The 23,930-nt window shown below is 41.6% G+C and overlaps 1 protein-coding gene across 4 annotated transcripts in view; it reads right to left on the bottom strand.

Moving 5' to 3' along the window:
• Positions 1-23,930, bottom strand: part of SLC16A14 (solute carrier family 16 member 14) — an 80,226-nt gene that overhangs the window by 29,431 nt on the left and 26,865 nt on the right. For 2 of the 4 annotated variants that reach the window (XM_027875669.1, XM_027875667.1), the window contains exons 1-3: positions 21,294-21,587; positions 10,400-10,673; positions 974-1,117 (exon numbers count right to left, since the gene is read on the bottom strand). In XM_027875669.1, the coding sequence (XP_027731470.1) occupies positions 974-1,117; positions 10,400-10,658 (403 nt within the window). In that variant the 5' untranslated portion in view covers positions 10,659-10,673; positions 21,294-21,587. Of the gene's footprint in view, positions 1-973; positions 1,118-10,399; positions 10,674-21,293; positions 21,588-23,930 lie in introns of those variants that run through there. The other 2 variants (XM_027875670.1, XM_027875668.1) reach the window with 1 other exon arrangement.

Consider the following 23,930-nt stretch of genomic DNA (forward strand, 5'->3'; position numbering starts at 1 on the left):
GGGGGGGGGGGGGGGGGGGGGGGGGGGGGGGGGTGGGGGGGGAAGCATTGGGTCAGGAGCCAGAGGACGTAGGTTCAAATTCCACCTCCATTATTAAACTCTGTGATCCTGGGTGAGTCAGTTCAGTTTTCTTACCCGAAAATGAAGGTCTTAGACTGGACGGGTCTCTGAGGTCCCTCCCAGGCCTAAAGCTATTATATCTGAATACCAAAGAAATAATTTATTGTATTTTGTAACTTGTATTTATTGTAATTTTGTAACTTGAGTTAATTCACCCCTAAAATGTGAATAATCAATGATTCAACAAGCATCTATTAAGCACCTATGAATCAATCAATAAACATTTGTTAAGTGCCTACTATGTGCCAGGCTACATGCCATGACTGTCCACTTTTAGGATGTGTTGGAGATGCAAAGATGTAGATGAAACTGTTCCTGCCCTCAAGGAACTTACAGTCTATACAGGAAGACTCTCTCTCTCTCTCTCTATTTCATACACACACACACACACACACACATACATACATATACACACATACATATATATATACATATATATGAATATATTAAAAGTAAGTAATACAAAATAAATGTTAAGGTAATGGGGGGGCGCTAGTGCAGCTGAGAAAATCAGGAAAGACCCTATGGAGGAGCTTTTTGAGCTAAGGGATTTTCTGGAAGTGAGGAGGTGAGTAGTAGGGAGGGAAACATACTTTGAGACAATCCATCTCTTATGCGGAAGGCTTGACAGGAACAGTCACCACCAAGCTTCAACTGAAACCTCCCCAGGAGTCTTGCCCATGTACCAAGCAAAGAGAAGACAGACTTTCTTCCCTATCACACTCGCTGCATTTCTTGCTCATACAAAGGACGGGAGAACAGGGAGGATGATGATTTAGCTGGATGTTTTCTCCTCCACAATAAATCCCTTTGCTGAAAGGCACAATGAAAATACTGAAGATCCATTTCTTACCGGCCGCCACTCCGAATGTGATAAAGAGATAATGCACGTTGGTGGCATAGGCACTCAGGACCCAGCCCAGGGCATTCAGCATCCCTCCAATGATGGCAGTCTTGCGGCAGCCACATGTGTTAATGAACAAGCCAATGAAAGGTCCTGTCACGGAACAGCAAAAAGATTTAGCCATTCGAATTTCACTGCCATTCCTCCCTGATGAAGCCTTACTTGAACACAACTAAACATAAACAGCCTTCATATAGCCTTAAAACATAATAGTTGTTACTATGGAACCTGGAAAGGGTAAAAGTTGGAAACAGATTTCGATCGGATGTTAAGAAGAACTTCCAAATAATTAGAATGAAATGGGCTGCCTCAGAAGGTACAAATAGGTGGTGCAGTAGATAGAGTGGATGGAGACCTGAATTCAAATTCTAAGTTAGGCATTTACTAGCTGTGGCACCCGGGCAAGTTACAACCTCAGTTTCCTCACCTGTAAAATGGGGATAATAATAACACCTACTTCCTAAGAGTTTTTATGAGGATTAAATGAGATTATATATGTAAAGTACTTTATAAATCTCAAAGTGATATATTAAGGCTGCTTATTAATAGAAAACCCTTCACCAGAAGTAGATGACTTGGGGCAGAGTACCAGCCCTGTACTCAAGAGGGCCTGAGTTCAAATCTGGCCTCAAACACTTGACATTTACTAGCTGTGTGACCCTGGGCAAGTACTTAACCCCAATTGTAAAAAAAAAAAAAAAAAAAGTGGATGACCATTTGCCGGTTATATATATATATCTATATGTTTGAACTCAGATTTGAACTCAAATTTGAACTCAGGTCTTTCTGATTTCAGGGCCAGTGCTCTATCCACTGTGCCACCTAGCCGCCCCTTGCCAGTTGTATTATAGAAGAGATTTTTGTTCAGATAATAGTTGGGCTAGCTGGCCTCTGGAGACCCTGCCCACTTGGTAATTCTGTATAGTATTTAAAAAAAAAACAGTCAAAAAAACTCAAACCAGCTGACTTCCAGTAACCTGTCTGAAAGACACACCTGCGATGTCATTGATCAAGAAATGTATAATGTTTTCTGGGTTTTCTCTACCTGACTTAAATAGATGTGGTGAAGTTCGGGGGAAAACTCTGGATTCAGAATTGGAGATCATATATTCCAATCCTGGCTCTCCCATCTATTACTTTGGGCAAGTCACTTAACATCTTTGGGTCTCAGTTTCCCCATTTGTAAAAAGAGCTAATGTTGGACCAAATGAGCTCCGTCTAAGGTCTATTCTAGTCCTATCTATGTCTATGATCCTGTGAGGTAAATATGCTGATTTATCCTTTTTTTCTAAGAGTAATAAATACACAAGAAAACATGGACTAGCGGCTGAAGTGCTGGACCTGGAGTCCAACAGACCTAGGTGAGAATCCTGCCTAGGACACTAGCCATGTGATGCTGTCTGTCTCAGTTTCCTCATCTGTAAAATGGGGAGAATTATAGCACCTACCTCGATCAAATGAGTTAATATTTGTAAAGCACTTTGCAAACTTTAAAGGGCTACATAACAATCAATATAATATAGAATATATCTAATAATAGGTATGGTGTATATTATATAACAATAGATATAATATGCAATATAATAATAGATACAATATATATAATAATAGATACACTGTATAATAGATATAATATTTTATCTAACAACAGGTATGGTACATAATATATAATAGACATAACATATTACATAACATATTATATATAGTATATAATAGATGTCTATTATATATAATAATAGAGGTAATATATAGATATAGATAACAATAGAGATAATATATAATATATCAAATAACAAGTATGATATTATATCATATGATATAATATTAAATGAAAAATTATACAATAATAGATATAATATATAGCACTTCAAGATTTACAAAGCGCTTTACAAGTATTAACTCATTTGATTTTCATAAGAACCCTAGAAGGTATGGATTATTATCCCATAAGCAAAGATAGACAATGGTTAAGAGACTTGCCCAGGGTCATACCACTGCTGAGGCTGTATTTGAATTAAGGTGTTCCCGATTCCAGATCCAGGGTGCCATCCACTGTCACCCAGCTGCATCTTTATAAATATTAGTTCATCATTATTATTATTTAATGCATAAAAAAGGAGTGAAGATTGAATCACCGACCGGAGGTCTCTTGCTTTATACACTTGGCCGTCAAGTAAAACATGAAGTCATGCATATTGTTTGTTAATGACAAACAATTTGTGTTGTTCAGAGATTTAAGTCACATTCAATTCTTCGTGGCTCCATTTGGGGTTCGGTTGGCAAAGAGAATGGAGTGGTTTGTCATTTCCTTCTCCAGCTCATTTTACAGATGAGGAAACTGAGGCAAACAGGGTTAAATGACTTGCCCAGGGTCATATAGCTAGGAAGTGCCTGAGGCTAGATTTGAACTCAGGAAGATGAGTCACACTTACTGCAGGCCCGACCGTCTATGCACTGCAGTGCCACCTAGCCACCCTATGAAAAGCAATAGCCTCATCTTTCTCCTTTTGAGAATTGTCCTAGGCCTCTTGTAGAGCTGCCTAACCCCATATTCCGTTAGAACCTCTTAAAAACCCCAGCAGCCTGAAATCTATAGTGGGAGTTGGGGCAGGGTGAAGGTGTTGTATAAGCATGAATCTAAGAAGAACCTCTGCTTTATTCCCAAATGAGGCAAATTTAAGGATCTGCATAGAAATATAGTAACAACAGCAACATTTATATACTGCTTACCATGGGCCAGACACTGTGCGAAGTGCTTTACTCTGCCATCATTTGATATATATATATATATATATATATATATAGCTTCACTTTGCTGATGACTATCTTTGATGTAATGCATTCCTGAGAGGCCTGAATCTTAAACATAGTGATATCATCACAGTGATGACATAATTATTAATTAAGAATTAATCAGCGATTGCTTTTGTTCACCCTGTTATCCTGGAGACAATCTGGCAGTCGATAAACATTTTAAAATAAAGATGGTCATGAAGATGGGTAATGACCAATACATCCTAGGAACCTCTTGGTTTCTGATAATAACTTATTAAGAGCAAAAGATGATAAATCTTAAAGAATTTGTAATATATAGGTGAAAGGCATTTCTTCTGTATCTTTTACAGTGAGTCTAACTAATCTAGACCATAATCACTCTACTATGTGAATGAAACTCTAATAAGTGGGTAAAGGTGTGGGGGGGAAACTCATGCTTGTCAGCTTGCTATTAATAGGCCTTTTTAGAATTGAAAAGGCCACTTTCAATGGTCTGAATATATTCCCTGTGTTCCAGAAACTGCTCACAAACAAATGCTTCCAATGGACAGTCCATTTTTTTTAACGTTGTATTAAAAAAGGATCTTTTGAATTTAATGCCCCAAAAGACAAATGGTGAACTTTGGGACTCAAGGAAGTCCATATCATGTTGAAAAGGAACTTGGACCATATGTAGGACACAAAGGCATTCACTATCAGTAAGTCGGTAACTTAATTTCTTGGGGCAGCTAGGTGGTGCAATCGATAGAATGCAGGGCCAGGAGTCAAAAAGACTTGAATTCAGATCTGGCCTCAGATACTAGCTGTGTGACCCTGAGTAAGTCACTTAACCCTATTTGCCTCAGTTTCCTCATCTGTACAATAAGCTGGAGAAGGAAATGGCAAACCATTCCAGTATTTCTGCCAAGAAAACCCCAAAAGGAAGTCATAAAGAGTCAGACATGACTGAAAATAACTAAACAACAACAAAACTTGATTTCTCTGGGCCTCAGTTTCTTCAGTGAGAACCTAGATGACCTTGAAGGTCTTAATCTAGGATCTAAAACTAAGAGCATAACCTTAGTAGGCCATCAAGTTCAATACCTTCGTCTTACAAATGAAGAAACTGAGGCTCAGGGAATTTAAGTGATGTGCCCAGGATCACACAGCTGACATGTATCTGAGATGGTATTCAAAGCCAGGTCTTCCTGGCTCTACGTCCACTAGTAAAAGTGAACATAGACCTTAAGCCATTTAAACTCTCAAACTATCTGAGTCCTCTCCATTTTCTGTATAGTTTTAACAAATTTGAAATAGTCCATTCACCCTTTGCAATCATCACTAAAAAACTGACTTCAATTCAGAAATGCATGATCATGGATGTTTCTTCCCACACGTGGCTCTTACAGAGTCATCCATTGGCAAGAGAGTGGATCCTAAAGCTAAGTGTCCCTCCAGTGAGACTCCAGGCTACAAAACATCTCTGTCTTCAAGGGAAAAGCTTCCAGGGTCAGACATGCTCCTCAATTAGGAGAGGACTACTCGTTTTCTTGTCTTTCACTGACCAGATGGGCAAACCCTGGGAAGGGGAGGAACTTTTAGAGTTTTAGGCAGCCAACTCGGTTCTGTTGAGATCTCAAGAGTGTGGTGGTTTAGAACCACTCAATCAGTCTTTAATCAGAACTTACAACATGCAACCTGCTGCACCTAGAACTAGTTCTTTCTTTTTTTCCCCATCTTTCTTTCTTCCACCCTTCCTTTCTCTTTCTTTCTTCCTTTATTTCTATTTCTTTCTTTCTTCCTCCATTTCTTTCTTCCTTTCCTTCCTTGACAATCAGGGTTAAGCCCAGAGTCACTCAGCTAGTACGGATCTGAGGTTCACTTTGAACTCAGGTCTTCCTGACTCCAGAGCTGGTGCTCTATCTACTGCACCATCTAGCTGTTCTGAAACTACTATTTTTGACCATTGCCTATGGCTCATTCCACCCCTATGTGTGGTCCTCCTCCTGCTCCCCTCCAGCCTGCCAAGGAATGCAAGGTCCCAGAGGCAGACATTGGTTTCTTTTTGTCTTTGTATCCTCAGTACCTAGTAGGGTGTCTGGCACAAGGCAGACCCCACTCACGCTTGCGGATTGATTACTTTGTTCAGCCTCCTGGCTGCTCCTAGAACACAACGTTCCATCATCTCCTGACTCTGTGAATGTTCCCTGGCTGTCCTCATGCCAGGGATGCTCTCCCTTCAGCTAAAATCCCCGCTTCTTCAATAAGCTTTCCTCGTCCTCTTAAATGCCAGTGCTTTCCCTCTGTTGATCACCTCTGATTTCTCCCGTCTATATCTCCTTTGTACACAGTTGCTCGCCTGTCTGTCCCCTCTGTTAGACTGTGAATTCCTACAGGGCAGGGGTATCTTTTTGTCTCTTTTTGTATCTCCAGTGCTTTAGTACCATGACTGCACATAGTAGGAGCTTAATAAATGCTCATTGACTTAACTGAAAAATCAAATCAACCTCATCCACATGGGGATTTGGAAGCATTTTTTCTTATCCTCTTTTAAAATATTTTCCATTCTCATTGGAAGCAATGCTCAATACATGTCTGGCTAGCTGAGACCAATGGCTCCATTCACCAAAGAATGACCTGAGACATGGTGGGAGTGGCAGAAGATGCCACTTGTGGCATCTTGTGGCAGAAGAGCCACTTGTTCACACAGCAAGGCTAGAAGATTTAAGGAAGGTGCTACAATGCAGGGGAAATAATACTGCCTGTGAAGCTGATGGAGCTGGGTTCAAATTCTACCCCTGACATTCATTACCTGTATGACCCAAGGCAAGTCCTTTAACCTGTCCGGGTCTCAGTTTCCTCATCCATAAAATTGGACTTCACTAGATGACCTCTAAGACTTTCTGGCTAGGTGGCACAGTGCATGGAGCTCTGGGCCTGGAGGCAGGAAGACCTGAATTCAAGTCCAGGCTCAGATACCTACTAGCTATGAGGCCCTGGGCAAGTCACTTAACCCTGTTTGCCTCAGTTTCCTCATCTGTAAAAGGAAAGGCTTGGACTTTACTAGATGACCTCTAAGACTCTTTCTGGCTAGGTGGTACAGTGGATAGAGCTCTGGACCTGGAGGCAGGAAGACCTAAGTTCAAATTCAGACTCAGACACTTGCTAGCTGTGTGGCTCTGGGCAAGTCAGTTAATTATTTGCCTTAGTTTCCTCATCCATAAAAGTGGGCATAATAACAGCATCTACCTCCCAGATGTTGTGAGGACAAAATAAGTTAAGGATAAAATGAGGAAAGCACTTTGTAAACCTAAAGTGTTCTATAAATGCTAGTTTGACTCCAAATATCACTCTTCTGAGTCTTACTCCAGGACTGGTAGAGGACCTCCCAGAGTGACCCTGCAGTGATCGTCGGGACAAGATCTGAAATCTGAACGCAGGTTCCCACTGCCCCATCTTAGAGTGTTTGTAAAGAACAAAGTAGGGTGTTAGAGTTCCTTATGAGGAGGGAAGAAAAAAACCCAGCCCACGGCATGTCCTCCCTCCTCTTTATTCTGTCTTTCATTTTGTCTTTGTACCCCAAAGATTGGGCCTAGTGTGTAGCCTGTCTGTTCTGCCAGCTAAAGGAATGCTGGCTGAATGAGGAAGTGATGAATGAGGAGTCTTTCCTTGGTCCCATTTTCTTCCTAAGGACACAAACACAGACTCGCCAGAATTAGGCAGTGAGAGTTTGGTACTCCACCAGCTATAAAATGGAAAAGTTTATCAACTTGGTTCTCAATGTTTCAGACCCAAAGGTTGACTTCCCAGACTTCAGTGACAGGACAAAATCAGGCCAATTATGACCCGGGATTTGCTGCTCAACCTCATTCTTTTCCCCTGTGACAGGAGGACCCTGGTTTTGTGCCTGATGGGGTTGAATGGACAGGAGTCAGCTTAACCCCTTACAGGTGAAAGCAGCCCACCAGAGCCTAGAGCAGCAGCACGTATGTGTTGTCTGATGCAGGGGGAGGCGTGCTACTTCTAAAATAAGGAGACCCGAGTTCAAATCAGGATCTGCTGCCTAGCTAGCCAGCTAACTGTATAACCTGAGGCGATATGATGACTCTCTCTGGCTCTCATGGTCCTCAACTGTGTGATGGGGGTGGCTGACCTAAATGACCTCCAAAAGCCATAAGGTCACTAAATCTATGATCCTAGGAAATAAGATTATTCTTTATTTTAACTCTGGCAAAATGCTTTAGGAATAACTTCCTGGGGCAGCTAGGTGGTACAGTGGAAAGAACTCTGTCCTTTGAGTCAGGAAGACCTGAGTTCAAATCTGGCCTTAGACACTTGACAGTTACTAGCTGTGTGACCCTGGGCAAGTCACTTAACCCCAACTGCCTTACCAAAAAGAAAAAGAAGGAAAAAAAGGAATAACTTCTTACCTGTGGTTTGACCACTCACAACATCACACAATTGGAAAGGACTTAGGAGGCCCTTTAAATCAATTGACAAATAAGTGAAATCCCAGCCCCACCCACCCATGGTTGTTTTTTTCTTTTTATTCCATGAAAAGGAGGTGACTTGAACTGACTCTGACGTTGTTGTTTCTGGTGCCCAAACTCGGGGCACCAAATCACTATATGGTACAATGAATTCTGGCTTGGGTGTCAGAAGTCCCGGGTTCAAATCATGATTCTGATACTTGTTATCTATAACAACAACAACTAGCATTTGCTAGCACTTTCAGGTTAGCAAAGAATTTCACCCATACTATCTCATTTTATTCTCACTACAATCCAATGAGGAAGGTGCTATCATTCCCATTTTACAGATGAAGAAACTGAGGCAAAGGTTATGTGACTTGCCCAGGGTCACACAGCTAGAAAGTATCTGAGACTTGAGTTTAAATTTCCTGACCTCTGTAGAAGTCACTCAGAGAAGAAGAACTTCTCTGGGCCTCCATTTCCTCATTTGTAAAATGATGGGGTGAGATGATGTGATTTCTGTGGTCTTCTAGCTCAACCTATGAAAAATACCATGTTAACATCTAGATAAAATCAGCATATTATTGAAAGTAATTAAATTAACTTCATAGAATTATAGAATTTGAACTGGATGAAATCTTAGAGGTTATCTGGTCCAGCTGCTATTACTGAAATAACTGGGAAAGTAAAAATACCTTCTTTGGAATAGACATAATTTAAGTTTAGTGCTTCTTATAAACATTTTATAAATTAAGCTTTCAGAATTGGTGTTTTTTATATCTGGAATTGAAAAAAAATAACAACAACACTGATAATATATTGAGGGCCTCTCCAGACTGGCCAGATGTCAGGAATATGGGCCACCGTCCAGGTACCCTCTCTCCTGGCCTTTCCTGTGGTCCTGGGGTTGTTGGGACCTAGTCTGGTTTGTTTGACTATTCCTGACATTTGAAGTCATTGAAATATTCGTTTCTGGGAAAGTAGAGGACCAGCAGGCTTCACCATTAGCCCTGGCCCTGCATCCTAACATCCTCCGTCCTTACCATCTTCCCTCTATCCTCTCCATGTCCTCCTCCTTGCCTTCTCCTCCCCAACCACCCTACTGAAGCTGCCCTTGCCAGCCTGACCGATCTGCCCTGCAGCTGAATTTTCTGTTATCTGTGATTTCTACCTGTTAGAATGTGAGCTTTCTGAGAGCGGGGGCTGTTGTTGTTGTTGGTTTTTTTCCATTTACATCCCCAGGGCTTAGGACAGTGGTTTCCGTGCTACTTAATAAATGCATGCATGCATTCACAGAGAAGCATCTTGGAGAATTGAAGATGGGAAGACCCGAATCCCCAAGACTCAAATTTTCTGACACACACTAGCTTGGTGAGAATGGCCAAGTCATTTAGCTCTGAAGACTCAGTCATTCCATCTGTAAAATAAGGACAATGATCCCTAAGGGACTCACTTCTGAAATGAGACAAAAGATGTGGAAAAATCATAAAAAAAAAAGAAATAACTATATGGCTCAGCCAATATGGGTCTTACCATAACCTCATAACTATTTTTTTGATGAAACTATACCAAAGACCTCAGTCACATGGGGGGAAAACAGGTAAGTGGATCAGAAGTCAGTTAGAATGTGACTGGTATGTAGTTTGTGTATTATATGCATACACCTACAGAGACTACTTTCAACCCCTGCCTTCTCTCTAACTCCTCTGGTAAATTAGAGGCAGCTAGGTGGTGCAGTGGATAAACTCCAAGCCTGGAGTTAGGAAAACTCATCTGGCCTCAGACGCTTACTAGCTGTGTGACCCTGGGGAAGTCACTTACCCCTGTTTGCCTCAGTTTCTTCATCTGTAAAATGAACTAGAGAAGGAAATGGCAAACCACTCCAGTATCTTTGCCAAGAAAAATACAAATGGGGTCAGGAAGCTGGTAAGGGGAAAAGGAGAATTTTGGTGTAGCTAGGTGGCTCAGTGGATATAGCACAGGCCCTGAAGTCAGGAAGACCTGAGTTCAAATATGGCCTCAGACCAAACACTTGACACTTACTAACTGTGTGACGTTGGGCAAGTCACTCAACCCCAACTGCCAAAAAAAAAAAAATTTCCATATTATGTCTGCTTATATAGTGTTTCCATGACCCTATCAGACATACCGACGATGAGCGTGATCCCCATGCTGAGGGAGCTAACCCAGGCAGTCAAGCCTCGACTTTGATGGAATTCTTCAAGCCACTCTATGTTCAGCACACCTAGTGCCATCTGCGACCCCATGATGAGGATATGCACCACAAAAGAGGAAAGGACAATCATCCAAGCCCATCCTCCATCGACGTTGGGGTTAGGTTGATGTGTCTTCTTTTCTCTTGGTCCATCTTCAAAATCATACCCAATATCTTCATGACTGGTGTACATTTTTTCTACAATATTCTGGAAAATATACAACAAATTATTTCACTAATCATGACAAAGAAAAATGTTTTCATTTCCTTCTCATCCTTTCCCTACTCCATCACCATTAAAGGGTTGCCATCTTGCCAGAACACCACATCCTTTAGGATGATCTTAGAAAGGAAGTCTGGGAGGGGAAGAGCCATCGGACCCAGATGGCTCTGAAGGAGAAAATGAGGCTGGTGAGAGAGGTGCACAGCCCTCCCTCAATTAAATACAATTCACTTGCATGTTACGGCATCACCTCCCTGATGTCATGGTCCTCTTCAAGAACAAAGGACAAAAAACAAGAAAGGAAGTAGGGGACAGTGGATAGTCCAGTAATAGATGGGTCCCTGAGCACTGAGGCAAAAAGGTCTGGATTAAAATCCTGACTCAGACATTGTGTGACCCTGGGGAAATCAATTAACCTCTCTGAGCTTCAGTTTCTTCATCTGTTAAGTGACTATAATGATAGTACTTACCTCAGAGTTGCTGGGAAGATTAAGTAAGAGAATATATGTAAAGTGGTTTACAGACCTCAAAACACTATCCAAATGTGAGTAATGATTCATCCTATCAGATTAGCAATGCCCAAACTCAGGGGACTTATGGGCACTCCCAAACCTACAAACACACTCACATAGACACTCATTTGCAAAGCAACGGGTAGGGGAAAGTACGTTGGACCTTACTTCAGAATTCTCAACTCAGCTCAATGATATCTCCCAGAAAAAAAAAAAAAGCTTAGGCCAAGCCTGCTGGAAGATGAACCAGTTTGCGAGGCTGCTCCTCCTGGAGGGGACAGGGATTTCAGGCTAGAGAGCAGAGGTCAAGATGACCCACTTTGAGAACAGCACTGAGTGTGACCAAAAGGGCCAAGCTGATTCTTGCTATAACTAGATGACCCTATACTCTGGGTGCACTAAAGAGACAAATTTAGAATTTTTTTTTACTTTAATATTTTATTTTTTCCCAATTACATGTAAAAAAATTTTAACATTCTTTTTTTAAATTTTGAGTTCCAAATTCTCTCCCTGTCCCTTCCTCCCCTCATTGAGAAGGCAAGCAATTTGACATAGGTTTTACATGTGTAGTCATGCAAAACATATTTCCATTCAGCGAAAGAAAACAGACCATAAAAAATCAAGAAAAATAAAGAAAGTAAAGAAAAAGTATCTTTGATCTGCATTTAAGTTCCACCAGTTCTTTCTCTGGATAGCACCTTTCATGACAGGTCCTTCAGAATTGTCTCGGATCATTGTATTGCTGAGAATAACTAAGTTATTCATAGCAGATCATTATACAATATTGCTGTTACTGTGTACAGTGTTCTCCTGGTTCTGCTCATTTCACTTTGCATGAGTTCATGTAAGTCTTTCCAGGTTTTTCTGAGAGCATCCTGCTCATCATTTCTGATAGCACAATAGTATTCCACCACAATCATATACAATAATTTATTCAGCCATTTCCCCATTGATGGACATCCCCTCAATTTCTGATTCTTTGTCACCACCAAGAGAGCTGCTATAAATATTTTTGTACATGCAGGTCCTTTTCCTTTTTGTTTTCTTATCTCTTTGACATACAGACCTAGTAGTGGTATTGGTTGCTCAAAGCGTATGCATAGTTTTATAGCCCTTTGGGCATAGTTCCAAATTGCTCTCCAGAATGGTACAATCAGTATACAACTTCACCAACAGTGCATTAGTGTTTTAATTTTCCCACATCCCCTCCAACATTTGTCATTTTCCTTTTCTGTCATATTAGTCAATCTGATAGATGTGTGGTGGTAGCTCAGAGTTGTTTTAATTTGCATTTCTCTAATTAATAGTGATTTAGAACATTTTATATGACTATAGATAGCTTTGATTACTTTGTCTGAAAATTGCCTGTTCATATCCTTTGATCATCTATCAACTGAAGAATGGCTCTTATTTCTATAATTTTTACTCAGCTTTCTCTATATTTGAGAAACGAGGTCTTTATAGAGAAACTTGCTGAAAGGACTTTTTTCACAGTAATGATTACCAACTATGTATTTCAATCCATCCTATTTATCCTACCATCTACCCTGTTTCTCTCTCTCTCTCTCTCTCTCCTTTCACCCTATCCATTCTCAAAAGTGTTTTACTTTTGACTTTTATCTCCCCCAATCTGCCCTCCCTTCTATCAGCAACACCCCTGCCATTCTCTCTCATCCTCTCCTCTTCTATTTTCCTATATGGTAAGATAGATTTCCATACCCAACTGAGTGTTTATGTTATTCCCTTTTTGAGTCAATTCCAATGAGAGTAAAATTCACATGCTCCCCCTCCCCCATTTTCCCCTCCACTGTAAAATCTCTTTTGGGCCTTTATGTCAGATAATTTACCCTATTCTGTCTTTCCCTTTCTCCTTCTCCCAGTGCATTCTTCTTTCTCATACCTTAGTTGTTTTTTTTTTTAATCATTCCATCATATTTAGCTCAGTTCTTCCAAGGTGCTATAATCTAAGGAGAGGTGTTTACTACTCTCTTGGCCTGTGCTCTGGTCTATGAGCAACCACAAGCACTCTTTTCTCTTTTTCTTCTTTTTTCTTTTTTGGTATATCTTTTTTCCATTTGGCCAATTTTACTTTTTAAGGGCATTCTTCTCTTCATTGGATTTTTGTGCCTTTTCTACCATTTGGCCTATTCTGTTTTTTAATGTGTTGTTTTCTTCAGTATTTTTTGTGTCTCCTTTCCCAAGCTGTTGCCTCTTTATTTCATGATTTCCTTGCATCACTCTCATTTCTCTTCCCAATTTTTCCTCTACCTCTCTTACTTTCAAAAACCTTTTTGACTTCGGTGGCCTATTTAAATAATTCATTGATTCCTCCCCTCCCCCTCCCCCCATATGAAATGGATAAAAAAAAAACGAATCTTGGCAAAAACTGTCAAAATTTCCTTGGGAAGTTTAACTGATGCACATCAATGTTGAAACCAAAAAAGCCTAGAAACCACCTCAGCCAGGAAACATCTGATCTCCTCACCAAGCAGAGATATATAGTAGCCAAGAGCAATATTGGTTTAGAATATAAATTAATTTGCAAACTCTTAACGGAAGAAGATGGTAGAAGATTATGAGTGAGAGACCCTCATAAAAGAACAAGAAGCAATAGAAGGAAAAACAATTGGCAGAAAGTTTGGTGAGAGATTCAGCTAAGCCTGATCATTCTGAGAGCAAGCACGGATGAACTGGAAGGTGGAAAATGGACAGATGAGAAATATAAATGCTTTTCTCCTTTAATCACAGAGGAAACATCATTCATATTCTGTCAATACAGACTACAATGGGTTCTGTGAGGAAGAAGAAATGATACCTGAGAAAACAAAGATGGGAAGAACAGCTGAATTAGGCCAAATGCACACAAAAATAGACTCAGGCTGGAGATAACTTAATTTTTCATAGCTTTTTGAAAGATCAATTCTTATGACAGTTAAATGAAAGGAAGATACCAAATATTTGAGGGAAAATCTCAAGCCTTATTATTATTATTAAGAAACAAACAGGCAACTAAAAAATATCAGTATTGACCAACCCATTTGCCTATTTTCCCATCCTTACAAAGTTTTTATATAAATAGTTTACGCAAGCATCAGCAACATCTCTGTGAAGGCGCGAGAAGAAACCAAGGAGGCTTTTTCAAACAGCATTCTTCAGCAAACGATATTGTTACTGGCACACAATTCACAGAAACGTGTAGACAATATATAATCCCACTGTGTTTATTGTTTGTTGACTATTAACAAAAACCCAACATTTGATTTGGTAGAGCAAAAGGTCACCTTTAAAGGCTCTCTTCCAACAAGGTGATTCACATGCATACGTTAAAATCACACAAAGTTCTTTGAAAGAGGTAACAATAGATAATTCACCCAATGATCCTCCTTGTTTGTATCAAGAGAGGCAGAAAACAGGGAGATTTTCCTTAAACAAACATATTTGCTACTGTGATGGAAGATGTTCAGTGGCAAAGTCCAAATGTGGATCCTTAAAGATGATAGGCCCTCCAGACATTTCTATTTGCAGATTACTTTGTACTGGAACACTGTGGACTCCTGTAAACAAGAGTCATACTCAAAAGGGTCTGGCTTATCTACATAGTATTTACATAGGAAAACCAAGTGGATGAAAGAAGCTTGTTGTCTAGACTATGACATACTGTTGGATGAACAACTCAGAAATCCATTGGTACATAGACCTCATACAGACACTATAGATGGACAGTGGACTGGGCCCAGAATTGAATAGAAAGCAAGCTGAGTAGTATTTGGGAATTCTTACGGTGCTTTTAATGACTAAATATTCTTCTATTAATAATGAATAGCTGGGATGCTAGGGGTTTTGATTGCATCTCCCAATGATGGGTCTTAGTCATAGGGAATGAATTGGTTGGACTCTTGTGGGGTGGAGCCAGCCCTGTGTTGCGTTAGAGAAATGAGATACTACTGTCTCCTAACAACGAAATGGCAAGACATTCAAAGGGCATCAGAGTACGTATTTCCAACAAATAATTGTTGAGAAAAAGTTGTGTTTCAGAAATGAATGACTGGAAATAAAAGTGGTCCAGGGGTGTTACAAGACCTAGTGATACCTGATGGACAGCTTACATGTTCCAGTACGCTTAACACAATGTCAAGAAATCTATGGGAAGCCCCACCCCCAACCCAACATATTGGGTAGACTACTTATGGCAGATTTACAGGGGGATATGGGCACTTGTACGTTTAACCTGCAGTCCAGGACTTGTAACCCCTCTGGCCTCATACAGATCATGTCCAATCATAGGGTCAGACCTCCCAAAAATGTCTTTTTGCCTCTCCCTACTCAGTGGTTATGCTGGGAAATATCTAAATATAGCTCACAGAGGTCTCCATAGAGGTGCATTAAAGGGCTACTAATTCTCATATAGCAACTCAAGGTAACAATGCACATTAGGTACAGGACAACCTCTACTCCACCCCACAGATGATACAGAAACAATATAAAGTATTCTCAGCAGTTCATAAACATTGTATAAGATCACTCTTTCTTCTCCAGTGAGTTATTCTCCCCTCTCCATCCCTTCTCCCCCACCATATAGTCCTGCAGACACATACAGTTATTCCGCAAGTCAATCTGTGTTTTGGATGATGCTCAGAAGGAAAAAAAATGCTAGAAGAAAACCCTTTTCCCATTGGACCAGCAACATTCCACCCCCATCGCTCCCACCTTTCCATCCACATGAGGGAATGTTATACTATTTTGCTGGTAGGTAAATTCAACTCGTATAGTGGAAATTTTTGTGTGTTTATTTCATACACATGTTGCATTTAATTATTTGGGTGCATGTTGTCATTCCTCTCGCTTTACCCCCCCAATCCAATAGGATGTAAGCTCTTTGGTACTGTATGTTCCTGCCTTCATATCTCCAATACCCAGCCCAAGCCTGGCAATAGCAGGTGCTTAGTAAATACAAATTAAATTAAAATTGAATGAACTTGATCAGGGAACTTCACTGATTAACCTCCTACACATATACTATCTTAGGAGGATGAGTGGTAATTTCCATTATTAGAAGAAATGTTTGTGTAATGAGATCACAGATCTGTGGAAGTGTTTATCTCCATATCATGTACACAGCTCATCTCTCTGAGCTTTGGAGGACCAGGATCTCATGAATCCGTCTTCTCATCTGTCACATGGTCTAGCATGAGGCCTTGCTCATACTAGGTTCAAAAATGTTTGTTGAACACATGATACATTTTAACTAGACTTTTTCCCCCCCAGTAAAAGTTGCTTCACAGCCCTGAAATGTAATTTGCTCTAGGTAGATTTAAGCAAACTTTCAGAGGACTACAAGAAAGGCAGCCTTCCCTTGGGGATTGGAGAAGCACTTGAATGTCATACCTGTCTTTAAAGAAAAAGAATCGTTTACTGTGTCATCGTTAGTTTGCCTTGCAGTGACTTCAAAAGTGTATAACATTAGATTATTTGCCACAAAACGCTGAAAAGCAAGACTTATCTCAAACTTCATTATCTCAAACTTCACAGTAGCTATTAATAAACTTTTAAGTACAAGTAGATCTGATTCAGGAAATTTAACGTTAAAGACTACTAAATAAAAGTTAAAGTTTTGAGTTTTTAAACATATTTTTAACATTTTTAAAAAAATGCGTGTTTAAAAAAAACGCTATTTTTTTTAACATTAAAGAATGTTAAAGACTATTGCCTTAAGTTTTTCCCTGTTCCAGTCCATCCTCCACTCAACTCTCAAAGTGACCATCCTAAAACTCAGGTCTGACCATGTCACCCCCTGTTCAATAATCTCTAGTGGCTTATTACCTCCAGGATCAAATATAAAATCCTGTTTGGCTCTTAAAGCCTTAATGACCTTTCCATTCTCCTTACTCTTGACTCCCTACCACATACTTTATGATCCAGTGACATGGGCATCCTTCACTGCTTCTCACACAAGACACTCCGTCTCCAGACTGTGCTTCTGCACTGGCCGTCCTCTATGCCTGGAACTAGTTCCCTCCTCATCTCTGTCTCTAGGTTTCCCTGGCTTCCTTCGTTTTCTATTTGCATGCTCTCTCCCCCATTAGACTTTGAACATTTTAAGGGCAGTGTCAACAGGCAATCACAATGTCAGGAGACTTATCTGAAAACCAGGTTTATTACAAGAGAAATCAACATGCATCTCAAAAAGACAAGTTTAGGGGACCCCTTACCATCCCTTAACTGCAGGCACTATCTTTTCCCTTTCTTTCTGTCCCCAGTGTTTAGCACAGTGCCTAGTACATAGTAAGTACTTAAGAAATGCTTGCTGACTTGCATATAAAATAAAACCAGAGCCAGCTCTGTCTCTGGTTAAATGGCCTCTGTAAGTCACGGTTACCACTGGCTTTTTTTTCTCCCTCAAAACAACTGGTGCCTCTACTCTCTTCTATTCCAAATTTCTTTATACATGGACAAAAGAAAGCAACATGTGTGAGCTGTTAAATAACGACCAGCCACTCAGCTAAGCTAATACACTCAGCGAAGCATGGGCTTCGGAACATGCAACATATCCTACTCTAGAGCATCAGAATCCAAAATTTTAATTTCTTTTTTTGCCCAAGTCTCTTCTAAGAGTAAAGTCACAAGTAAACAATCATCTGTTTTTGGGGTAGCTAGGTGGCGCAGCAGATGGAGCACCAGCCCTGGATTCAGGAGGATCTGAGCTCAAATCTGGCCTCAGACACATAATACTTACTAGCTATGTGACCCTGGGCAAGTCACTTAACCCCATTGCCTAACCAAAAAAAAAAATCATCTATTTTTAATTTGGCTAATTCTGGGGAGGGCAGATTGGGGGAGGGGGTAATCAGAAGCAAACACTTCTAAGGAGGGACAGGGTCAAAAGAAAGAATAGAATAAATGGGGGGACAGGATGGGATGAAGGGAAATATAGTTAGTTTTTCACAACATGACTACTATGGAAGTGTTTTACATGACTACACATGTATAACCTATATCGAGTTGCTTGCCTTCTCAATGAGGGTAGGTGGAGAGGGAGGAAGGGGGAAAATTTGGAACCCAAAATTTTAAAAACAAATGTTAAAAATTGCTTTCACACGCAACTGGGAAATAAGATATACAGGCAATGGGGTATAGAAATCTATCCTGCCCTACAGGAAAACAGAAGTGGAAGGGGATAAGAGAAGGGGGGAGAGGTAGAAGGGAGGGCAGATAAGGGAAAGAGTATTCAGAATTCAGACCATCTTGGGGTGGGGGAGGGACAAGATAGGGAGAAAATTTGGAACTCAAAATCTTGTGGAAGTGAATGTTGAAAGCTAAAAATAAATACATTAATAAGAGAGAAAATAAAAGAAAAAAAAATAGCACCTTGGGTGAGAAAAAAGGCCACAAAAGAAGACTCTTGGGTTATGAATCATGGAAGACAAGCTGACTATTTTATCAATCATATCTAAGAATCTATTACTTTCTGAATCTGTCTGTAAGAGATAAAAATTTTGGGACAAAACAGTAATGGCTCATATATATGTATATATACCTAAATAAGTTATTTAAATATTTGAAAAATAAAAAAAATTATTTGGCTAATTCTCTTTGATTACAATCCTGGCATTCTAGTTTTAAGTGAAAAGTTGGTATCTGTTAAGTTAAAAATGATAAATAAATAAAATATATATATACATATATTGAAAACTATAAATATCTCATGAAGAGAGTGCTAGAACCATTTTGGGAATAGCAGTATATTCACTACAACTAGTCTGTTTAACCTGAATGCACATATGATGGCTATTTTCACTTAAACAGTACTTTTCTATAAGAAAGAAAGGAAAGAAGGATGAAAGAAAGGAAGAAGAAGAAAGGAAGGAAAAAGGAAAGCATTTACTAATCATCTACTACGTGCCAAGCACTGTGCTAATTGCATTACAAATATCTCACTTGATCCTCACAACCCTGAGAGAATACCTTAAAGAATTCAAGATTATTATCCAATATTTTTTTAAGTGAAGGTGATTTCAACTGGATATATTTGATGTGGAATACAGCAGGTATGGAATGTCTGATGACATTCTATGTACACCATATAGGAAAAGATTATATAACTATGACAAAGGACAGCTGGAGTGTTTCCACTGAAGATAAAAGAGAATCCAGGGAGTTCTGTTTTGCCTTAGATTTTTTTCCCCCCTGACACTCAAACTTTTATTAAGTGCCTACTACGTACCAGGTACTACTGTGTTAATAAGCACTGGAGATATAAAGAAAGGCAAAAGACAGTCCCTGCCCTGAGGAGCTCAGTCTAATGAGGGAGACAACACGAACACAAGTAGTTAAAAGCAAGCTATCTAAAGGATAAATTTGAGGTAATCAACAGAGGAAAGGCACCAGCATTAAGAGGGATCAAGAAAGGCTTCCTGTAGAAGGTGGAATTTTAGCTGGCACTTGAAGGACGCCAGCAGGTGGGGATAAAAAGGGAAAGAATTCCAGGCATGGGGGACAGCCAGAGAAAATGCCAGGAGTCTTGTGTGAGCAAGAGCAGGAAGATCGGTGTCACTGGACTGCAGAAAATTGTTTCAGCGATAAAATATAATCACCCTGTGATTCAATGAACGCAAGTAAACATTAATTGCTTGGGGCTTGGTACCTAGCACTCAGCACCTAAGCACCAAAAATGGCGAGGAAGAGAGGCAGTTTTATGTAGGGAAAAGAGCAAGCACTAGCGGAGTCCAAGGACTGTGATTAGGGCCAGAGCTCTGCCCATTATTACATAAGTGACTTCACTCCTTTGGGCCTCAATGTCCACACCTCTAAAGTGGGAAGGCTGGATTCTGTGGTCCCTTCCAGCTTTACGTTTACGATCCCAGAAGGAAGAGACGGGCAACTAAGTGCCTCCTAGCGGAGTTGTCGCTCTGCAGGCTGCAGGTGATTAAAAGGGATTGGTCCCATTTTCGTTCTTTGCACTAGGCATCGAGGTGCGGGGTTTGAAACGCACAGAGAGACACCTGGACATAAGTGCAGCTCAGGAAGCTGCGGCAGCAGTGGCTGCTGCCCCGCTATTTGATGCAGGGACGGATGAAGGGATGCAGAGATGGAGGGATGACGAGGGATGGGTCGTGGACCCGCCTCCTGGCCAGACCGCTGCTGTCCTCAGCACGTGCTGCCCCACAGCCTATCCGGTTAACGAGGGCGGGCCAGACTCGCCCGGGGGACTCCACCTTAGGGCCCCCTCGCAATCCTTGGATCCCAATTGGCTCTGCACTATGTGACCTCCCCCTCCTCTCTCTTTCGAGACCCCCAAGTCAGTGTCTCCGGATTCTGAGAGACTGGACAGCCCCAAGAGTTCCTCCGCCCAGAGCAGCGGCAGCCGGGGACCCTGGCGGGCCATCTTCCTTTTTGGAGGTGCCCATCTCCTTTTTCTACTCCAGAGCCCTGGCCCCTCGCGGGAAGCTGAAGCATTTCCAGTCCCTAGTCAGTTTACCCTCCCCACTCCCCGCACTGCTCCCGCCTCCCGCTCCTCCCCCTCGCCCCATAAATAGCCACATTTTGTTTGTTCCTCAGTAACCAGAAGCGGCGCTGGCTCAGCCTGCTCTCCCCCCGAGCTGGGCCTGGGGCTGGACCGCGCTGGGCGTAGGGCGAGTGGAGCACGGCGCGGGGGTGGGAGCGAGCAGCCCTGGCCAGGAGCTCCCCGGGAGGCGGAGCGGGGGCGCTCAGGAGCGGAGATGTCGGGGCCAGGAGCTTCTCACCCGCTTTCTGCGGGTTAAAGGCGGCAAGAAATGAGCACACATCCTCTCTTCCGTCCGTCCGTCCGTCCCTCCCTCCCTCCCACTAGCAGCACAGACAATGACCGACAGTTACCCCACGCTGCAGCGGCCGGGTGGGGAACCAAGTCACTACCTTGCTCGCGGGGCAGGGAGGGGACTCACACCTCCTCTCCCCACATCCCTCCGGTGCATCCTTCTCCCTCCTCCTCTACCACCTCCCCCCGCCCCCCCAGCCCTCGGCAGCCCCCTACCGCCACTCTCAGCAGGACCCGCGGCCCCGGCTGCAGCTGGGCCCCTATCCCCGGGGGCAGTGCCGGAGTCCCGGGCGCACTTACCGCTCCCGGCCAGCCCCGGGTCAGCTGCTTCACAGGGCACTAGTCCCTAGGCTCCCCAGCTCCTTGCTGTTGCCCCTGGAGCCCCCGAACGCCGAGCCTGGTTGCAGTGGAGCCTATCATCCTGTAGCTGCGGTGCCCTGGCCCTCCAGCTCCACTTGGCCTCAGCCCCAGGCTGGTTCGAGCAGGTGGAGGTGATCCCCGCCGCCCTCAGCCCTTTGCCTCGCGGAGCCGGGGGGCTCGGGGGTGCTTGGGTTAAGAGCTGAGCGTCCAGCCTGTGCAAGCTCAAGTCTCCACAGTCTTTCATTCCTATACCGGCTAATTCTGGTTTGGCAGGAAAAATGTTGCAGTCACCTCACATGCACACTCTTGTGGCTGGTTGAAGTTTATAGCTCGGGCTGGGGCTGGGCTGTCATCCTGAGAACTGGTCCCTGATGGAGCAACATCAACCCTGAGACCCAGCTGTAGGTGGGGGGACTCTTCATCCGAAATCACTGCTGGGGTGGGTCAGCAAAGGACAAACCCAAATTGTAGACGGCACAGTTTACTTATAAAAAGAAAGAAAGGGTAGTTGGAAGTATACCTTAAAGAGGAGGGCTGGGGCAAGCTTCTCTTCACCATTTCCCAGTCTGTACCCTCTTGTCTCAGAGAGGTGGCTGTCCCCTATTGGCTCAGGGTGGCAGAATGAATAGGGATTTGGAGTCATGAAGATTAGAGTTAGAATCCTGCCTCAGACATTAACTGCGTGATGCTAGAGCAAGTCATTTAACCCTTCTCAGACTCAGTTTCTTCATCTGTAAAAGGGTGGCAGTAATACTGCCTACTTCATAAGGGTGTAGTATCAAATGAGATAATGTGTAAAATGCTCTGCAAAGCAATATATATGAATGCTAGCTATTGGGTATTTTTTTTAATTTTTACATTAGTCATATTTTATTTTTAGTTTTCAACATTTACTTCCACAAGATTTTGAGTTCCAAATTTTCACCCCATCTCACCCCTCCTCCCACCCCAAGATGGCATGCATTCTGAATACTAGTCTGCTTTCCCTGCTATCTCTACCCCCCTTCCCCTTCTATTTTCCTGTAGGGCAGGATAGATTTCTGTACCCCATATCCTGTATTTCTTATTTCCCAGTTGCATGCAAAAACATTTTTTTTTAAACATGTGTTCTTAAAACTTTGGGTTCCAAAGCCTCATTTAACCCCTCCTTCTTAGAATCCCTGGCTCCCTTGTCAGCCCAGCTCAACTTCCTGACTCTGCCTTCCCCCCCAAGTTACTGCTATTTACTCTGTAAATATTTTTATCTACTTATTATGTACATGCTGTCTTCCCCCTTCCCCATGTCAAAACCTGATGTTTGTTTTTGTATCTCCAGAACCCTGCTTGGCAAATAATAGGGTTAGGGATTTAACTTGTGATTTTGTTGGTATAAGGAACTTCTTGGTGAGGAAATTCTCTCCACCAATGCAAGTCAGCACCTTCTCTGCAATTTATAGTGTTAGAACCTAGAAAGGTTAAGTGAGTTGCCCAGGGTCACAGAAGTAGTATAAATATGGGAAGCAAGATTTAACTCAGGGCTTCCTGGGTCAGAAGACAGCTCTCTATTCACTATCCCACCTTGCCTCTCAGGCACAGAGTAGGCACTTTAATAAATGTTTGTTGATTGACTAATTGCTTAGTAGTAGTTCTCATCAAATATTTCTTCAGCAAACCAAGGAAGAAATGGAGGCAGTGTAGTATTGTGTAACCCACTGCATTTGGAATCAGAAGACCTGGGTTCAAATGCTTCTCCTTTTACCTGGGCAGTCAAGTGACTGAATCTCTCTGGGCCTCTGTCTCCACATTTGTAAAGTGAAGGTGTTGCGTGGAGGGAAGAGTATTTGCAGAAATAAATGATGTTAAAACAAAAGACATCATCAATAAAGTACCTTTTTAAATAATTGAATAAAATGAAGGGGTTAGGTCCTTTCCAGCGCTAAGTGAGCTAGATGATCAGCTAGATGACCTCTAAAGTCCTTTCCAGCTCTAAATCCCTGACCCTAAGCAATCACCATTTATGCCTATTCATGCAATTTCTGAGCATCCTTCATTTGGTTTCTAAAGTACATTGTTGTGATAGAGACAGTCTAGTGTGGTTTTTATGGAGCTTGGGCAAGCTTAGACTCTTGAGTCTCAAGTTTCTTCATCTTTAAAATGTGCATAACAATGTCAGTAGTCAAAACCAATTGTCCAGGGTTGTTGGGGGAGTGCAATTATCAAATAAGGTAATAGCTTTATAAATCTTATAGATTTTAGAAAGATTTTAGATATAGATAGATATATCTCTATAGATTTTATATATCTGTATCTCTAGATATAATTACATATCCATATCTAGAGATGATTCTAGATATAGATATCTATAGATACAGATTATAGATATATGTCTATAAATTATGTCTGTATATATGGCAGCTTCTTCAAAGAAATCTAACAATGTATTATCACCCTTACCATATGTATTATCATATTATCATATCATACATTAATGTATGCATTATTACCCTTACCAGCCTGTCAGACATTCAAACCTGTTTCTGGTACATGGGGAAAAAATACATTCTTTGCAGAATGAATTAGGAAATCAGAGGAAGACAG

The sequence above is a fragment of the Vombatus ursinus genome, unplaced genomic scaffold, assembly GCF_900497805.2.
Source record: "Vombatus ursinus unplaced genomic scaffold, bare-nosed wombat genome assembly UNPS02014810.1, whole genome shotgun sequence".
Lineage (NCBI taxonomy): Eukaryota > Metazoa > Chordata > Mammalia > Diprotodontia > Vombatidae > Vombatus > Vombatus ursinus.